The sequence below is a fragment of the Poromitra crassiceps genome (assembly GCF_964638095.1).
Source record: "Poromitra crassiceps genome assembly, chromosome: 18".
Classification (NCBI taxonomy): domain Eukaryota; kingdom Metazoa; phylum Chordata; class Actinopteri; order Beryciformes; family Melamphaidae; genus Poromitra; species Poromitra crassiceps.
The window spans coordinates 8,386,438-8,405,666 of record NC_139636.1 but is presented as its reverse complement, the minus strand read 5'-3'; the positions used below and the strand labels follow the sequence as shown (position 1 = coordinate 8,405,666).

Below are 19,229 nucleotides of genomic sequence, written 5' to 3'. Positions count from 1 at the left end.
GGTCAAGATGAGTGAATGAGAAGAGTGATGGCACTGAAACATCTAAACTGATTTTTGCTTTTAGATGTTTTATTACAGAAAGTGTATGAAAAATCAAAGTCATATATTCTGTGATTGTGTTACTTAAGGATGGTATTATAGTGAAAATGAATCATTCCCCTTTTTTTGCTGGGGACCCCCTGGAACCCCCTCAAGGAACCCTGTGGGGGTCCCCGGTCTCCAGAACCACTGGACACACATCCAATCAAATATAATCCCCCCACAACTGAAGAAGAGGAGGCTTACTGGACGGTAGCAGGGTCCATGTGGCCCGTCACCTCCAGGCCATAGAAGCTCTGCATGTCACTGATGGCTGTGGACAGGATCTGAGCCGACTGCATGGTGGACATCTGTCTGCTGGCCTGGGACAGGTAGCCAAACTGACGCAGCCACGCCTGTGGGAGGAGAGACAGAGAGAAGACAGAGAGAGTGGACAGGCTGTGTGGGGGTGGAATAGGCTGAATTTCCAGAGACAAGTAGCCAAACTGCTGCAGCATGTGTGGACAGAGTGTGTGCGTGGGTTTACGTCTTGTGCATCATGTGTATAAACGTGGATGTTGGCCATAAGTGTTATGAGGGAGGGACTGTTATGAGCCACTGTCCACTAACAGCAGGAAGTCATGTAGGTCGAGTGAAGGAAAGGAGAGATAGAGGCCAGGCGGCTTCCATTAACATTGCAGCATTCCTGCTCGCAACTGCACCTCCTCCCCCACTGACAGCTGCACCTCCTCCCCCACTGACAGCTGCACCTCCTCCCCACTAGCAGCTGCACCTCCTCCCCACTGACAGCTGCACCTCCTCCCCACTGACAGCTGCACCTCCTCCCCCACTGACAGCTGCACCTCCTCCCCACTAGCAGCTGCACCTCCTCCCCACTGACGGCTGCACCTCCTCCCCACTGACAGCTGCACCTCCTCCCCACTGACAGCTGCACCTCCTCCCCACTGACAGCTGCACATCCTCCCCCACTGACAGCTGCACCTCCTCCCCACTGACAGCTGCACCTCCTCCCCACTGACAACTGCACCTCCTCCCCCACTGACAGCTGCACCTCCTCCCCACTGACAGCTGCACCTCCTCCCCACTGACAGCTGCACCTCCTCCCCCACTGACAGCTCCACCTCCTCCCCACTGACAGCTGCACCTCCTCCCCACTGACAGCTGCACCTCCTCCCCACTGACAGCTGCACCTCCTCCCCCACTGACAGCTGCACCTCCTCCCCACTGACAGCTGCACCTCCTCCCCACTGACAGCTGCACCTCCTCCCCACTGACAACTGCACCTCCTCCCCACTGACAGCTGCACCTCCTCCCCACTGACAGCTGCACCTCCTCCCCCACTGACAGCTGCACCTCCTCCCCCACTGACAGCTGCACCTCCTCCCTTCCACACTGACAGCTGCACCTCCTCCCCACTGACAGCTGCACCTCCTCCCCACTGACAGCTGCACCTCCTCCCTTCCACACTGACAGCTGCACCTCCTCCCCACTGACAGCTGCACCTCCTCCCCCAGTGACAGCTGCACCTCCTCCCCACTGACAGCTGCACCTCCTCCCCACTGACAGCTGCACCTCCTCCCCACTGACAGCTGCACCTCCTCCCCACTGACAACTGCACCTCCTCCCCACTGACAGCTGCACCTCCTCCCCACTGACAGCTGCACCTCCTCCCCACTGACAACTGCACCTCCTCCCCACTGACAGCTGCACCTCCTCCCCACTGACAGCTGCACCTCCTCCCCACTGACAGCTGCACCTCCTCCCCACTGACAGCTGCACCTCCTCCCCACTGACAGCTGCACCTCCTCCCCACTGACAGCTGCACCTCCTCCCCACTGACAGCTGCACCTCCTCCCCACTGACAGCTGCACCTCCTCCCCACTGACAGCTGCACCTCCTCCCCACTGACAGCTGCACCTTCTCCCCACCGACAGCTGAGAGAGAGGAGAAAAGAGGAGAAGACAACAGAAGACAGGAAGAAAGATGGCTGATGACCTAAACTAAATAAATACATCTGCATGTCTCGTGTGGGATTCAAGTGTTGACTTGTTGACACCCATCCTGGATTTTCCCTTTTTTTGGTTTCTGCACCACTGTTATGTTGGCTGACAGTGTAGAGCAGTGGTTCTCAACGTGGGCTCCAGGGACCACCAGAGGTCCTTGAGGGGGTTCCAGATGGTCCCCAGCAAATTGATGAATTCTTAAACTTCAGCATTATTTCATTTACAAGAAGGTAACAGTTATAGAATGTAGAAGAATGAGTGTTTGGGACCATAGTTTCAGATCTGCCTGTTAAGACACGCCTGGACAGGAGAATCCACCAACACTGTGGGGCCCCTCCACGCAGCTGCATCACGGGGCTCATACTTTCACGCATGTATAGGCCGAGGGCAATACATGTCACACACACACACACACACACACACACACACACACACACACACACACACACACACACACACACACACACACACACACACACACACACACACACACACACACCATACTTCAGGGAATAGATAGATAGATGGATAGATGGATAGATGGATAGACAGATAGATAGATAGATAGATAGATAGATAGATAGATAGATAGATAGATAGATAGATAGATAGATAGATAGCCTAACTTGTGGTCTCTCTCCATGTGTGCCACATGTGCAGCTGCTGGTGTGATTTGTTGCCATTTGGGCAAAAGGTCATGAGGTCAAATAACATTCCACATAATCCTGCAGTGCAACAGCCCACCTGTTGGTTCATTGTGTTTTCTCAGCACAGTGGACCCACTAAATCCCTTACAAAACTAGCTCTGATCCTATAATAATACCAGATACACATTTTAGAGAGAACAAATGTAGGATATATGGCCAGTAGCATATTCTCTCTTTTGGGTAGCAGATACACACTACAGGTCCCCTATTAGGTCCTAGGAATATCAGGGAGTTTACCAGGAGATGAACAATAGCATAAAGTATGATAGATCACTCAAAACTCACAATATAATAAATCACTATAGGAATACAGAGACCCTCTTGTCTTCACCCACAAAAAGTTGATTGTATCGGCATTCTCTGAACCTGACCTTGACTCGAGCGACAGACGCAGACAGACAGACCGAGCGTTACCTCAGCGTTGAAGCCGTCCTCCTCGGAGGCAGCCGCCCCTCTGTGGCACAGGAGCAGGCTGAAGGACGCCGCCGTCACGATGAAGACCGCCGGGCTCCAGCCTCTCAGCCGGGGTGAAGCCATCTTCTGCGGCGGTGCGGTGGTGCACCGTGTCCGGGCAGTGCAGGCAGCGGGAGCACGGTGCGCTGGAGCCGGGGGCAGAGCGGCGGACACACGCCGGCGGGAGGAAGAGGACACAGACAGGAGGACCAAGAAGTGCCGTTACAGCGCTCTTTCCCCGCTCTTGTTGTTGCATTGAATGACAAACTCCCAACTTCGGCCACAAGTTATCTGCACATTTTTGGAGTCGATCGGCACTATAATCTAATAATCACAAACCAATTGCTCTGTCAAAATGGGTCCAAAGTTGACAGAATATTAGGCCGACCCCAAGCAAAGAAAAGTGCGTTTACAAAAATTGATCCGAAGTCATCAATCGAGATGATCTATAATCCATTCCCGAGTGAACAGTCTGTTGTGGTTTCGAGACTTTTATTGTCTCATGGTCCAGACAACTGAACTGTTCAATGAGCGGTTTCTTCATGCGTGGGGCAGCAGGCAATGAAGTAGTCCTTCCCTTGGCTTTCCACAATGGCTGATCAGCATGAGGGGGAGGGAGGGAGAGAGGGAGCAGAAAACCCTGCAACAAGTCTCCTAATATCCACTACACTACACACCATCATTATCTTTAAACTGTCTGGTGCAAACACAAAGGGAACAGCCCGATCACAGTGATGACACGGGCATATGAAGTTTCTAAACATGGCATGCTACAATAAAGCACAATAAAGCAAAAAAACAAAAAATATATATTAAATATATAATGCAATATGCTTTGCCCCGTTTTGCACCAATAGGCCTCATTGGTTTTGAATTTAGGGCAGGAAAAGTATTATGTAACTCTTGTTTGGGACCACCAGTGGTGTATCTGATCTGATGAACAAAAGATTTCCTTTTATTTATACAGGGTCCTCCCTCCCTTCAGCAGACCAGAGCCACATCAGCCACATCAGAGGAGCCAGAGGAGGAGGAGGGGGGGAGGAAGGCTCCTGCTGCCATCTGCTGATCACTGTGGGGAACTACAGTCAAGATTCTCAGACTAGGCCTACAACATGACCAGAAATAACATTATGGATCATCAAGAAGCAAAGGAGTTTCATCTGCACTCCCATTCTACTTCCATGTGCTCACTGGTGAGGGAATGAAACGCTGCCTGCCTTCAGCATTCTCTCCCAGCAGACGCAAGCAGCATGACTCCAGAGACATTCAATCAGACCGCAGCATTACTTTAGTTTGCTGCACAAACAAAAGCAACCCAAAGAAGTTCCAGAGTAACCAGGATATAAAATAGTCCTAAAATAATCGACACTGCAAATGGTGACACTGACTCCTGCTGCAGCTGTTTAGTGGCAACATTTACCGTTTTAGGAAAATCCTGTAACGGCAAACCACACCAATCCTCCGTCCTAACTGCAGACCACACCAATCCTCCGTCCTAAACTGCAAACCACACCGGCCTGGTTCCCACTCGGCTGCCAGTGAAATGAACCCTGTGAGCGACAAATGCTCTTTTAGGGTTCCCTTTAATCCCACCAGTTGGGGGCTGTAATATGAACCATTTGAAATGAAAGCACATTTCAGGGCTTCTGATCTTTAAATCCGTCCACATCTGGAGGTAGTCAATATCTCAGATAGTCCTGCTGTGAAAACAATGCTCCTTTTAAGGCAATCGCAATCATGTCTCAGGACAGGAATGGAGAAGATGCATGCTTGTTAAAGTTTTATTTGAAATGCACGAGCAGGTCAGCTCCTCTGTATGCGTGCCAGCCTCCTGCTGCCTGCCTTGGCCACGGTGATGAGGATGATGAGGAACAGGCCCATGATCCAGATGCACGCTACAGGCAGCACCGCCATCGTCAGAATGCTGCCTACAACAACAACAACAACAACAACAAACAGAGTGAGTGCGTTTATATGCATGCCAATAAAACTGATCATTATCTGATTTCTGGAGTTACCCGAGTATTCAAGTGGTCAGTGTAAACAACATAAACCGATATGCTTTATTGGATGAAGGCCGTTATCGGGTTATGAGAAATCCGATAAACACACCTAGCTTTTTGCCGAATCATCGGTTTTATTCAGTGGGTATCTCAATGTCCACTCACAGACTTTGAGATGAGTTCCCACTACTTAATAAAGTACATGTAAATGCGTAAATCAGATTATTGCCAGTTACCTGATTATTCCGTTATTTTATTATGTGCATGATGTAAATGCACTCATTGAATATACAGTACTATATATACACAAGTGCACGTCGGTGTCTAAGCTTATGTGTCAATTCTGAAACGGTTAAAGGAACACTCCGCCCATTTTCAACCAGCTTTCTATCATTAGAACATCAGTAGTATATCAGAAAACTGTAAACGGTTTTGAAGTCTGTCATTTAATTTGACAGTTATTGAGTGTTAAAGTGTGGACCAGTGACATCACTGGTCCACACTAACTCAAATTAATAACTCATTAACTCAAATCAACTCTCAATAACTGTCAAACTATTCATCATTCATCTAGTTTGACAGTTATTGAGAGTTGATTTGAGTTAATGAGTTATTAATTTGAGTTAGTGTGGACCAGTGATGTCACTGGTCCACACTTTAACACTCAATAACTGTCAAATTAAATGACAGACTTCAAAACCGTTTACAGTTTTCTGATATACTACTGATGTTCTAATGATACAAAGCTGGTTGAAAATGGGCGGAGTGTTCCTTTAATAATCTTCCGTAGCGACAGCTCCCCCAGTCTTGCAGAGTTGAATGTGGGAAGAGAGAAAAGGAAAGTTCAGCATGTAATAGAGCCTTACTGGATTGAGATCCGTCTGGCATGTCAATCCTGATAGGGCCGTATGAGAGCAGGCCTTGGATAGGCTGGCCTGTCAGAGGGTCAGCTTGCATCGCAGCTCTCTTACTGATGGATTTACAGTTCTAGAAAGAACAAAACAGAGTCACCTATCGAGATGGCAGGGTGAAGGCATCATACCAGAGATGATACATACATGATACATCTCCTTCCATGGTTAAGCATGCAGACTGCATTGAGTTTTCCCTTACGCCTATAATAGGGGGTGTCAAACTCATTTTAGTTCATGGGCCACATACGCGATCCAATTTGGTCTCAATACAAGTGGGCCAGCCAAAGAAAATCAATAATAGCCTATAATTGACAAAAAAAATCAAAATGTTCCAGTTTCTTTTAGTGTAAAAAGCATTACAGGTGCATTTTAAGAACACGTTGTCACGTAGGGTTATCTCAGCTACCATCAAACAAATCTACTGTCTGTAACTGAGCATTACAATGCACAGCAAATGAGCAATTCTCTATAGTCAAGGGTAATGAAATCTAATTATTTTACCATTTAGTGATGCATACATACATGAATAGAGTTCATATTTAACTTGCTCCCAATTCTCAACTATCTGGGACCCGTTTTTCTGGCCTACTTGGACGAGGTTTAAAGCGACAAGTAACTCGCCCAGCTGATTTCTCATAGACCCCTTGGGTGGGATCCCACACACATCTCTTACAAGCACATTAAGCACCTTACTTGGGTGGTAGCACCACGTTGTGACATTGGAATGTTGATGATAATATGTATGTTTGTTTGTTCTTTCTTTTCTTTAGCAGGATTATTGGAGCAACGAGAGGCTTTTGGGGAAAGTCACTCACGGGTTTGCAGGGCTGGTCGTCATCAGTCTCGCACAGCTGGACGGTACAGTGCAGGTACAGGTCGTGAGGGGCGGTGGTGAAGCGGAACATGTCAAAGCTGTAGCGAACAGTGGAGCTGTTGCCGTTAACGTTGCTGCTCCACTGTGCCGTGGTCACGTTGAGGAAGGTCACCGTTTGGTCGTCCACACACCTGGGAGGGCAGATTAACGGAGAGAAGGAGTGGAAGAAGGCTTGAGCCAAGATACCTTTAATGTTCAAGGTGTGGATGTGATGTCAAACCAAATAGAAATATTCAAACAATATTCCTCACAAGTGTTTCAGACTTTTTGGCAAGTCAAATTTGCTTATCAATTTAGACGGCAGAATGGTCCGTCACGATATCCCAAAATCACCATATCATCACGATATGACTCCACTGAAAGACGATAAAGGATCATATTGAATTATCGCTCAGGCCTACTTCGGTGGACCTACTAACCCGTTAAGAAGCAGTTTGTGAACAGAGTCCTCTGCGGCGTCGGGCCTGTGAGACTGTGTGGCCCAGCACTCATTAACCAGCAGCAGGAAGAAATCTGCAGGCATCGTCACCTTCACCTCCACGTACACCTGGGACACAAGATATATTATATGAAGAAAAATAATCTTCAGCTAAAGCAATATTCCACTTGGTTTTAACACGGGGATTATGTGACTGCCATGAAAAGCAGAATATAAACTAATCACAACAGATTCAACAGATCCTACTTTCAATAAAGCAGTCATTGGTCCCTCATGATTTTGCACGTCTATTCTTGGTTTACATTGAAATTCGATTTTACAAATTAATAACAGGAACTATCTCCACTATGTTCTCTTTATAAATAAAAATGCTATGGTGAAATGAAGTCAGTTGAGAATTACTACCGGGAGCGGTTTTTAATTTATTAGCAAATGTGTTAAATGTCAGTTTTCAGGCTATTTCCATAGCCTCATTCACATGAATGGGAAGTAACACTCAGAACACTACAAACTCCAACTCGTAAGTCCAAGTTGCATCCAGTTTGTATTACGACAGTCAAGTGCCGAATAACCCCCATGTTGAAAGATTAAATAAGTGGAATATTGCTTTAAAGCCACCTCTGATCTGAAAAACTAGCTTAAGGAACAGTTCACCCAAAAATGAAAATTATGCAATCATCTACTCACCCTCCTGCCAGTTGAAACACAGGTGAAGCTTGTGAAAACCAGAGAAAATCAGTCACCAATGACTTCCGTTCCTCAGTACAACTGAAGTCAATGGTGAGCGTCTTTCTGTCGAGTTGTGCTGGCGACCTCCCTGTGTGTTATATAGACAAACTTCACCTGTGTATCAACTGACATGAGGAGGGGGAGGAGATAATGGCAGAATTTTCATTTTTGGGTGAACTGTTCCTTAAGATTGGGTTGAATTGGAAGTCTACCTACCTTGTCTCTCAGTTCGATGGTGGGGGCGACGCTGTACGCCTGGGTGTAGGTGTGGTCTGTGTACAGCATCATCTGTATGGTGGCGTCAAGCTCATCCACACGCATCACTGTCTCACTGCCCACCCAGGCAGCAGAGATGGGACACAAGTACACACATTCTTTAGTAGAAGTACAGGTGTGTAAAAAAAAGACAAAATGTCTCAAACGAAATGTACTCAAAAGTATGAACGTACAAAGTATTTCTACTGGCTGTTTCTGCGCAAAGCTAACCGAAACTCACGTCATATTAATTGGAAGACTATTCAAATCAAAAGATCCCCTCCAAAACTACAGATGTCCCCATCTTAAATAAATATAAATAAATAAATAAGAAAAAGAAACAATGTGCAATGAGTAGTAAAGTCACCTTCTACCCTTACCTGGAGAAAGGGATGACTGGAAATGGCAGGCTGATGGTTCTGACATATGGATAGACGCACGTGTACTTGATCTTTATGATTGGATCTCTTATGATGTTTCCAGTCCTTTGCGGGTCTGATAGGAGACTCAGGGAATAAAAGATGTGAGTGATGTTTTTCTGCAGGAGGAAGAAAAAACAAAACAAAAACCAGATCAAAACAAAACAAGACTGATTTAACAGTGATTCGTGTTAAAGACATGTCCTTTCCTATGCTGACCAAAACGGACATTTTCTGTTTGTGCTGTAGTCTTACCTCCATTGGTTTGCCTCCACATGCCAGGTACTTGTATTTGGATATCCTGGACATGAAATATGGCACGTTAGCGATCACCTCTCTCTGAGCACGACAGGACTCGTTAGGTAGGTGGAGGGACTCCAGCGGTATGTTGTAATATCGGAAGAATTCTTCAAGCACCTGGATTGTTATGAAGTCCTTCCCGCACATAACTTTGATGTCTGCGTCTGTAAAGATTGAGATGAGAGACACCAGGGATGTTTTTCTGCTGCAGCTTTCCTTCACCGACTGCCTGTCCATTTTAAATGAGATTTACAAATGTTTGTGTTGACATTTAAGGCCCTCCATGGTGTACAGTGTGTGGGAACGCCCACAAAACATTACTTTCAGTATCGTTGTGTCAGTATAGGAGGAATGGTAGGATGGTGGGGGAAAACCACCCATATATCTCAATGGGCTGACTCCCCAGCGGAAATGTGCTGTGGCTTTACACTACAGGATTGGGGATTCGAGAGCAGGTACATAGACTTCTGTTCAGATGTGCATTTACTGTGGGGGTTGATTGAATCCCCGATCCTGTCTGCCTGGGCTGGGCTAGCGGCTAAATGCTAACTTTGCTGAATGGGGAGAACGGGAGGATTTCCCCCATGCTGAGCCATTGACGCCACGCGAGATGACGAGACACCGCCTGAATGTATGGCACCAAGCTACCTGGTTGAACTTCTACATCATTACACACTGGCCCCTTACTTGAGGTCCTCTGATAAAGCCCAGTTAGCTGTTCCCCGGTCAAGGCTAAAGACCAAGGGTGACAGGGCTTTGTTCACACAACAAAACCTCAATAAACTTCAGTTCATTCAAAATGCTGCAGCTAGACTCATAACCAGGTCCAACAGGAGAGAACATATCTCACCGCTTTTAAAAGCACTTCATTGGCTCCCAGTTCATTTTGGAATCTATTTTAAACATTTTAATGGTCTCTTAAGGCTTGTAGATTAGCTCCAGAATATATACCTGACCTCCTGAACCCCTACGAGCCCAAATAACCTGAGGTCCTGTGGGAGGTCACTCCTGGCTATTCCCCCCTCTAATCTTATCAATAAAGGTGACCGGGCCTTCTCTGTTCGGGCCCCTTGGTTATGGAATGACCTCCCAGACGAGATCAGGGAAGCGAACACATTGTCTTAGGTCAACGTCTAAAAACACACTATTTTAAACTGGCTTTTTATTGATTTTGCTGTGATTTTGTTTCATTCACCTTTGTTGTATGTTATCGTTACACATACATTTTATTAAATTTTATTTGATAATTTATTCCATTTTATTTTACTTGTATGTAAAGTGCTTTGTAACTTGTTTTGGAAAGCGCTATATAAATAAAGATATTATTATTATCATTTGCTGTGAGGGCTCCAACCCTTTGGAACCCTGAGGAGCTTAGACTAATTACATTCACTGCCCCTCTTTCAAATCCTCCCTCAAGACTCACTTTTACCATTTGTCTTTTTCTTAATACTTTGTTAGTTATGTATGTGTACATTTATTCTCTTTTATTTGTTATTATTGTTGATTGTGATTGTGGTCATTTCTTGTACATGTTTGTGAAGTTTGTGGACAGCACGGTGATTCAGTGGTTATAGCACTGCTGCCTCACATCAAGAAGGTTGTGGGTTCGAGCCCCGGGCCTTCCCTAGTCCTTTCTGTGTGGAGTTTGCATCCCACCATCAAAGACAGGTACGTTAGGGTTAATTCTCCTAACATCCTATCCTAATAACATAATGCTTGTGACCTCTGGAAGAATAGCTGCTGCAATGCTGTAGCTAAAGGTGCTATAGCCTATATAAAGATTATTATTATCCCAACCTACTGCACCTGATTGTAAGGAGAGGGGGAAAAGTGGATTCATAGTATGTGTGCTATATGGGGAAACAATTCCATCAGGCATCCGAATAACCTGTTTATGGATAAATTAAGAAAGTCAAAGATGAGAACTAAATTCAGATGTTTCAGCCTAAACCACTTTAGCCAACAAGATAGGACCCAAATAATCTCACCTTTGTCGCAGCGGTCTGCGTAATACCCGGTGGCGCATTGGCACCGCTTTCGGTCGTGAGACAGGACACATCTGGAGGGGTCAGTGCAGTCCTCCACACTGCAGATCCCTGGAGCAGAGAACATGCGTTTGACTGATTCACAGCCATCTCATCCACATGTCTGAACCTGTGCATGTTGATCTCACTTACCCACGACACTATGGTGACACGTGAAACCGAGGAAAAGCAGGACCGCGCTCAGCTGGTTTGAAGAATGAATATTTTCCACTTTAACTGTGTGAAATGTTACATAATTTATTCACCCTCTAGCTACTTTAGCAGTTTAGTCTGACTATGACAAGACATGAGTTTTTGGTCGAGTAACTTTAACATTTCTGAATATGCCCAAAGAAACATCAGCGAATAGCCTAGAATAGGCTATTTACACCCACCTTCAATCCGATTAGGGTCATTGTTGTAGGTTATTGGTATTTACAAATAAAGGTATTTCTATTCTCGCTATTTGCAGTCAAATATGCTGCTCTGTTTGAGTCCCGCATTGAACTGCTGGCTGCCAATTAAGAACACCTGTGTCGCTATAGGCACGTGTTCACACAGCAGCCAACCACTGCCCTATTTCCATATTGATCACTTCAGTGTTTATTTTTGCCATCTTGATGATTGTGTTTAGAACGTAATCACCTACAACCTGGATGTTAAGTTACTGTCTTCCCCAAAAAGTAAAAATGAAAATGAATGATCTTAATGTGATTTACTTCTGGGGGGAGGGGGAACTTCTCCTAATTAGCCTACTTACTACCATCAAAGGGAAAACACAGGATTAAAAATAAAATAAACAGCAATAATAATAATAATGATAATAATAGGCTATGGTAAATTGCCCTAAAGCCATAGGGAAACTATAGACTTTTGGCACATGGACTTGGTCACACTGGCGGTCTGGTTAAAGTATAATGATAAGCTGCACAGGCTCTAGCCTACTGCAGCACTTTCTGTTATGTGAAAAATATCCATATAGTTTCAAGAAAGGCGTTGGTACAAATAGGCCCTATATTATTGCAGACCAAGGTCAAAGTGAGATTCTGGAGGTGCTGTAGGCTACATATAGATGATATGTCAATTTCAACACATGAAGTTTGGGTCATGTGTTACTGTACTAGAGTACTTTTACATTTGTCTCTAGTTACTCATCTTCAGTGAAAGAAGTGTCAGAAAAATGGGGGGGGGGGGCAAAGTGAAAGAAAGTTTTGAAAGAGTGAATGAAGAATGAGAAAGACAAGAATATGACAGGAGGGGGAGAGCCAAAGCATAATCTAGTAGCTACAGCTTCATATAGGAACAATACTGGGTATTTAACAGTGACCTTGGACTCTCCTTTATAGGCTACTTTGTGTCGGCTAGACCAGTGTGTGTGTGTGTGCGTGCGTGCACACACATGCACTGAACACACACACACACACACACACACACACACACACACACACACACACACACACACACACGCACTGATCAAAACTGTCTGTGAAGAAGCTGTGTCTTGTGTGCTTGGGGGTAAAAAATAGGCACTATTATTGTAAGTGGCTGTGATAACTACGGTCTCGGCCGATTAAGTAGCTTGCCTGAAGCAGAAAGCATGCTAAGTCATTCTGTTTCTCATTAATGTGCACAGTGGGTTTAACTGGGCAAACAAACCCCCTTTTAAAGACCTTTCTGCAGGAAAGACTGTGTGAAGGACAGAAATGTATACAGTAGATGTAAAAAAACCCAGAGAGATGTGACCACAATAGAGGCAGAGATCGGAGAAAAATCCAAGTTTATTGAAACATTTCTACTCCTGCATTGAGGCTCACAACATGTTCTTTTTACATGATCGCATTCATGGTACATCGAACAAACCATCAAAATCCACACATGCACCACTGGAACCATATGCCATTTGTTTTAAGAGCATCCTCAAATCTGACTGTGTGTGGTAATAATCCTCTATCTCAGTTAGTGCTGAGGTTGAGAAGAATACTGGAAAAAACATGGTGTACGGTAATCAGGAAAACCCTGAGATATCGGAGTCCTCTCTGTGTGTTGGTTGGGCTTGGTGGTTTCTCTTCCTGCGGGCCTTGCAGCATGTCATCTGGTCGTCAGTGGTGTGGTGCCACCCTGGTGTTGTGAAATAGCCGGGTTATCTGAGGTGTTTGTCATCGGCCTGATTCACAACACCAGCTGCAGCACACACACCTAGGAGGCAGGTCTTCTGCTGCTGGAGGTAGTCTCTCTCTCTCTCTCTCTCTCTCTCTCACACACACACACACACACACACATGCACACACACACACACACACACACACACACACACACACACACACACACACACACACACACACACACAAACACTTCTGTATTTCATTTTAATTTGTTCTGTTGTGGGTGTGTGCATACGTGTGTGTGTGTGTGGGGGGGGGGGGGATAAATGTGTGTAAATTATTGTGTGGGTGGGGACATTAGATTGCCTGTAATAACAACCATATTTGACTGCATACTTGTGAATGTACAACTCAAACAGAATCGAATCATGACTCTTCTGTTATTTCTTGTAAAAAAGAAAAATTGGCTGCACTGTGAGCAAGTCAGACCCTTCTTCCGTGTGCCACGTCACCTCACCTCACCCACGTATGCTCTTTTATACAGGTGCGGCAGCCCACACACCCAGCTAACTACATACAGCCTGACGAAGACCAGCGAGGGTTGAAACACGTTTATTTGATTGAAGATGTTTCACTGTTGGTCAACTTTTCCAGTACACATTACTTCTGCATTAAATTGTGCTCCTAAATATCCAAGAAGCGCCATTTTTTCTCTTGATGCTTCTACTGTTGATATTGTGACATCACTGATGTTATCACTCCCTGATGACATCGCAATTGTTCAAGTGACATCACTGATAACATCACAATTGCTCGAGTGACACCAGTGATGACATTTCACTGATGACATCACTCACTGGATTGGCGATGACTCGAGCAAGTGTGATTTTTTTTCCTCAGTGAGTGATTTCACTCGAGCAATTACAATCTTACTACTAGGGTGGCATTTAACATACTACTATAATAGGGCAGTGTTCTGAGCATGCTCAGTTGAGCCATATCATTAGTGATGATGTAACCAGTGTTCTGAGCATGCTCAGTTGAGCCATATCATTAGTGATGATGTAACCAGTGATGTCAATCTTACTACTATAACAGGGAGCGAGAGAGCGACAAGGAAATTTCAAAATGGGGCTTGAAAGTACGATGGTCTGTATCGACAACAGTGAGTACATGAGAAATGGAGACTTTCTACCCACGAGACTACAGGCACAGCAGGATGCTGTCCTCATCGTTTGCCACTCCAAAACACGCAGCAATCCAGAGAACAATGTGGGCCTCCTCGCCATGGCCAATAACTGCGAGGTCCTGACCACACTGACCGCAGATACTGGACGCATCCTGTCCAAGCTACATGCTGTCCAGCCCCGTGGAAACATCTGCTTCTGCACAGGCATCAGGGTGGCTCATATGGTCCTAAATCACAGACAAGGAAAAAACCACAAGATGAGGATCATCGCCTTTGTGGGAAGTCCCGTGGAGGACGGCGAGAAAGATCTCGTCAAACTGGCGAAGCGCTTGAAAAAAGAGAAAGTGAACGTGGATATTATCAACTTCGGAGAAGAGGAGGTGAACACGGAGAAGCTGACTGCCTTCGTTAGCACTCTAAATGGAAAGGAAGGGACAGGCTCCTCCCACCTGGTTAATGTCCCTCCAGGACCCGTCCTCGCCGATGCCCTGATCTCCTCTCCCATCCTGGCTGCTGAGGGAGGAGGCTCCATGATGGGTCTGCGTGCCAGCGACTTTGAGTTTGGTGTGGATCCTGGTGCTGACCCGGAGCTGGCCCTCGCCCTGCGGGTGTCCATGGAGGAGCAGCGACAGAGGCAGGAGGAAGAGGCCCGTCGAGAAGCAGGACGTGTCCCCACCACGCCCACTGCAGACAAATCGGAGGCCTTGTCGAAGACGTCAACATCTCAGCAGGAGCTTCCTGACTTCAGCAGCATGACCGAGGAGGAGCAGCTTGCCTATGCCATGCAGATGTCTCTCGCAGGCGGAGAGTATGGAGACATGGGCACTGCAGAATCAGCCAAGGAGGAAGATGGTTATGATGTGATGGAAGACCCAGACTTCCTTCAGAGTGTCTTGGAGAACCTGCCGGGGATCGACCCCGACAACGAGGCCATCCACAATGCGATGGGCTCCCTGGCCTCCAAGACTGGGAAGAAGCCAGACGACAAAAAGGATGAGAAGAAATGAGTGGAACCCGCCGTTTCATATTGGGCCGGACAACACTACTCGTTTGACGTCATAGTGAAGACGTAAGCGGCCCGTAGACCTATACAAGAGCACCTCCTTGCGGTCCATCTATCAACCCCCCCCCCCCCCCGTCTGTATCTTTTGTAGCTGACATCTTTGAGCAGAGCAGTACTGAGCCCCTAAGGCGAGATGAGGATAAAGAATAATTGTCCGGTCCGGTAGGCTACTTGGAAGTGACTGGAAAAACAGCTGGTTCAGCAACACAGAGGGAAATGTTGACACCCCTGCCTCTACAGGAGTGACAGGTGTTCCCATGCCTACCACACTAATCTACCAGACCAGCCACAGGCGACTGGTCACTGCAGGGTCTGTTGAAGGACCAGACCAGCCACAGGCGAGACTGGTCACTGCAGGGTCTGTTGAAGGACCAGACCAGCCACAGGCGACTGGCCACTGCAGGGTCTGTTGAAGGCATTCAGGAACTACAAAACTTTCTCATGGCCAACTCTGCTGCCCAGCACCATCCTTCAGTATGCCCAGACACCTGACGGCCAGCAGATACCGGTGCCTAACTTTAGCTACGAGGTGGTCATACTTAGCTGATGAGATACTGGTGGCTAACGTTAGCTACGAGGTGGCCATACAAGCTGAAGGCAGCTCCCTGTGTCAGACCAGAGTTATGATCTCCTGAGGCTGCAGGACATAAGTGGCCGTTCACACCATGCACCGAAGCAACGCTCAACCCACAAGTTTCATTTAGGCGTCCTTGTTAACAGGCGAAGCCGACCAGCCGCACGCGTGTCACACTCAAGCCTGGCTCACGCGATCGTTCAGGATTCAGTCCTATTTTCCAAGCGTGACGCGTGAAGCTGCCAGGCATTAAGTCAATGGGAGTTGTGGGCAGGTTCAAGGTGCGCCGAGGAGGCGCTGAGAGGAAAAGAGAAGGCTTCTTGTGTGAACGGTTATGGTCAGCTCAGCTTAGCCTGCCTCAAGCTTCAGCTCTGCTTACGTTCAGCGTCCTGTGTGAACAAAGGCTAACGTTACATAGGTCTCAAACAATAGAGTGAAAGCAAGCTTGTAAGGAACTCTTTAGAGGCAGTTTTTGAACTTTTGCTAAATGTCCGCAAAACTTGGATGTCAGACACCATCCAAATAACAATTAAGCATCTTGATCACTGTCACAAAAACATTTTAGAAAATAGGGTATCTGAGGTTATTATGCCAGCAGATTCTTACATTGCTGGGCAAGTTTGTAAGTTATAGGGAGGGGAATGCACCACCTAATTCTGGACTAAGGACAGCACTCCTTGTCCACAACCAGTACTTGGCCTGAGTGTCTGTGGCCCTGGATGAACCCACCCTGGGTGTACTGTCTATGTGGAGCAGCCAAGACAGAACGGAGCCTCCATCTGTCTTCTCTCAGGGCAGACTGAGGGACAGAGAGAGTGGGCCATTTGTTACAACTCAGCAAGGGGGGTGGTGGGTGGTCAACTAGTGTTTCTGCTCACTTTTATACTCTTCAATCTCAGCTGGAAAAACATCTCAAATTAATAGATCACTCCACTAGTATTAAGTTAATGTCGCTTTGTTTCAAGTCTGCTTTGGAAACAAGCGAAGCTCTCGCACTACTGACAGATTTGAGATAAAATACAATTGACACAATCCAAAGTACTTAAAGGGGAGATTTTTTGCCATTTATGTGCATAAAGAGGGATACATTAATTTCCATTAAAAAGAGGTCAGTCCCCTGTCACACATACAGTAGTACAGCCGGTGGGAAAAACAGCTCTGGCCCGGCCGCAACAACAGAACTGTGGCAGAACAAAAACCCACTGGATAAAAGAGTGGAGACTGTGTGTGTAACCCAGCTCAATAAAACTACAAGGAACTGAACGGAGGAGTACTGAAACAGGATCTGCAGCTTCTCTTTAAACAGTATAAAGGGGTTTATTCCCTCAATCTCAATTAAAATGCTGTTTGTCCCTCCTAACATGTTACTATTCAAACTACATGTAATCTAATAACGGTGTTGGCTGCATTGACACAATGCTTTAACCATTTACTCATAAGAATAAATGATATGACACCATGGTGACATTTCTTTACTGTACACACCTGGGAGGTGACATTCCAGATAAAACACACTGGAAGGTGTGAGCATGTCTATCAAAACTGAACACCTTGTTTAGAGGTGTTGGTGTAGATCACTCTCATATCCAGTCACAGCAAATTTACAACCAAAAATCAAGCAGTCCACAGGGGATTTGACACTGGAATAAAGCCACATCAGCCCACTTCCGTTCAGTCCACTTCAACTGACAACCATTCTGAACAAGACAACGCTCTCATGACTAATGCAATATCATATTGTGTCACAACTGTTCAATTTGACATGTATATATGGACTGGGAATCTACAAGAAATGTATAAATTCATAGTACTGTAGATGCAAAACTGTGGCATGTTCCTTCACTGTTTTCTGTGACAACGCAAATCAAACCCTTCAAGCAAGCAACCAAAACTGCAATAAAAATAAAATAAAGAATGAGGTGAAATAACACAACAAAATGTAACAAACTTGGAGTAGTTTAGAATGAAATAATGACAACTGAAATGTGAACTTATTTTTTTTATTCCAAATCATGAAAAATACAAATATGGATCAACAAAATGGGAAAAGAACAGGTCAGAACAGAACAGAACAACAATGAACAGGAGCCAAGCTCAGACAGGTGTGTTTGTGTGTGTGTTAACACACCAGCTGAATGTGGCATACAAAATCAAACAAGCGATGCTGTGTGTGTGTGTGTGTGTGTGTGTGTGTGTGTGTGTGTGTGTGTAATCTGGGATCTCTGTGACTGTTTTATTTTGTGTCTCCAGTAAATATGGTTTCCAGAACAGTGTGTGTGTGTGTGTGTGTGTGTGTCAGTTCATGAGTACTTCCATCTGCACCAGTCTTGCATTGGTGTCCCCTGCCATCCTGTAGGGAATCATCCCAGCAAAGGTGATCAGGGATCGGGCCTGGCTGCGCATCTGCTGTTACCACAAAAGAAGAACAAGGCAAGTTATAATTAATATATTGATGCTGTGAGTTTTTTTGATCAGTCGCCGTTACCACAGAAGAAGAACATGGCAAGTTATAATTAATATATTGATGCTGTGAGTTTTTTTGATCAGTCGCTGTTACCACAGAAGAAGAACTAGGCAAGTTATAATTAATATATTGATGCTGTGTTTTTTTTTATCAGTTGCTGTTACCACAGAAGAAGAACAAGGCAAGTTATAATTAATATATTGATGCTGTGAGTTTTTTGATCACGTCTTTTGGATTTCTCCCTGTTTTCTCCCCAATTGTACTTGGTCAATTCCCCTGCTGTCCAGGTCATTGCTCCACCCCCTCTGCCCATCCTGGGCGAATTGTAGACTAACACATGCTTCCTCCAATACATGTGCAGTCTCCAGCTGCTTCTTCTCACCGGACAGAGAAGTTTCACCAGCAGGACATAGCGCATGGGAGGATGACGCTACGCTACCCCCCCTCCCCTCCCCTCCGGACCAGGACACATACCCTTAATCCGGTTTCCCACCTGCAGACACAGCCAATTGTGCCTGTATGGACGCCCGCCCAAACCGGAGTCAACACGGGGGCTCGAACCTGCAACCCTCATGTTGGTAGGCAGGGAATCTACTGCTGCACTACCCGTACACCCCTATGCTGTGAGATGAGTGTTGCTGTACGGCCTGATGTGCTCTCTCTCTCTCTCAGCCC

General features: G+C 46.0%; 3 protein-coding genes and 1 pseudogene across 5 annotated transcripts in view; 1 reads left to right on the top strand and 3 right to left on the bottom strand.

Annotated features, from left to right (window-relative positions):
• mmp15a (matrix metallopeptidase 15a) overlaps positions 1–3,286 on the bottom strand; it is a gene marked incomplete at its 5' end in the record, with an annotated part of 23,741 nt that extends 20,455 nt beyond the window's left edge. The window contains 2 exons of the mRNA XM_083654676.1: positions 286–434; positions 3,164–3,286. Coding sequence (XP_083510802.1) covers positions 286–434; positions 3,164–3,286 — 272 coding nt within the window. The remainder of the gene's footprint in view (positions 1–285; positions 435–3,163) is intronic.
• Positions 3,287–5,005: 1,719 nt separating this feature from the next.
• zpd (zona pellucida glycoprotein d) lies at positions 5,006–11,250 on the bottom strand (the record flags this gene model as incomplete). Its single annotated transcript, XM_083654675.1, has 8 exons — positions 5,006–5,130; positions 6,072–6,192; positions 6,935–7,124; positions 7,413–7,540; positions 8,378–8,492; positions 8,797–8,954; positions 9,091–9,299; positions 11,127–11,250. 8 exons carry the CDS (start codon positions 11,248–11,250, stop codon positions 5,006–5,008), a joined length of 1,170 nt encoding a protein of 389 aa, XP_083510801.1.
• Positions 11,251–14,392: 3,142 nt separating this feature from the next.
• On the top strand, positions 14,393–15,460 carry LOC310793138 (26S proteasome non-ATPase regulatory subunit 4 pseudogene; annotated as a pseudogene). Its single transcript has one exon. The product of its transcript is annotated as a 26S proteasome non-ATPase regulatory subunit 4 pseudogene (transcript).
• Positions 15,461–18,126: 2,666 nt separating this feature from the next.
• nup93 (nucleoporin 93) overlaps positions 18,127–19,229 on the bottom strand; it is a 44,864-nt gene continuing 43,761 nt past the window's right edge. The window contains exon 22 of one of the 2 annotated variants that reach the window (XM_083654202.1): positions 18,127–18,496. In XM_083654202.1, coding sequence (XP_083510328.1) covers positions 18,386–18,496 — 111 coding nt within the window. In that variant the 3' untranslated portion in view covers positions 18,127–18,385. The remainder of the gene's footprint in view (positions 18,497–19,229) is intronic. The other variant, XM_083654203.1, reaches the window with a different exon arrangement.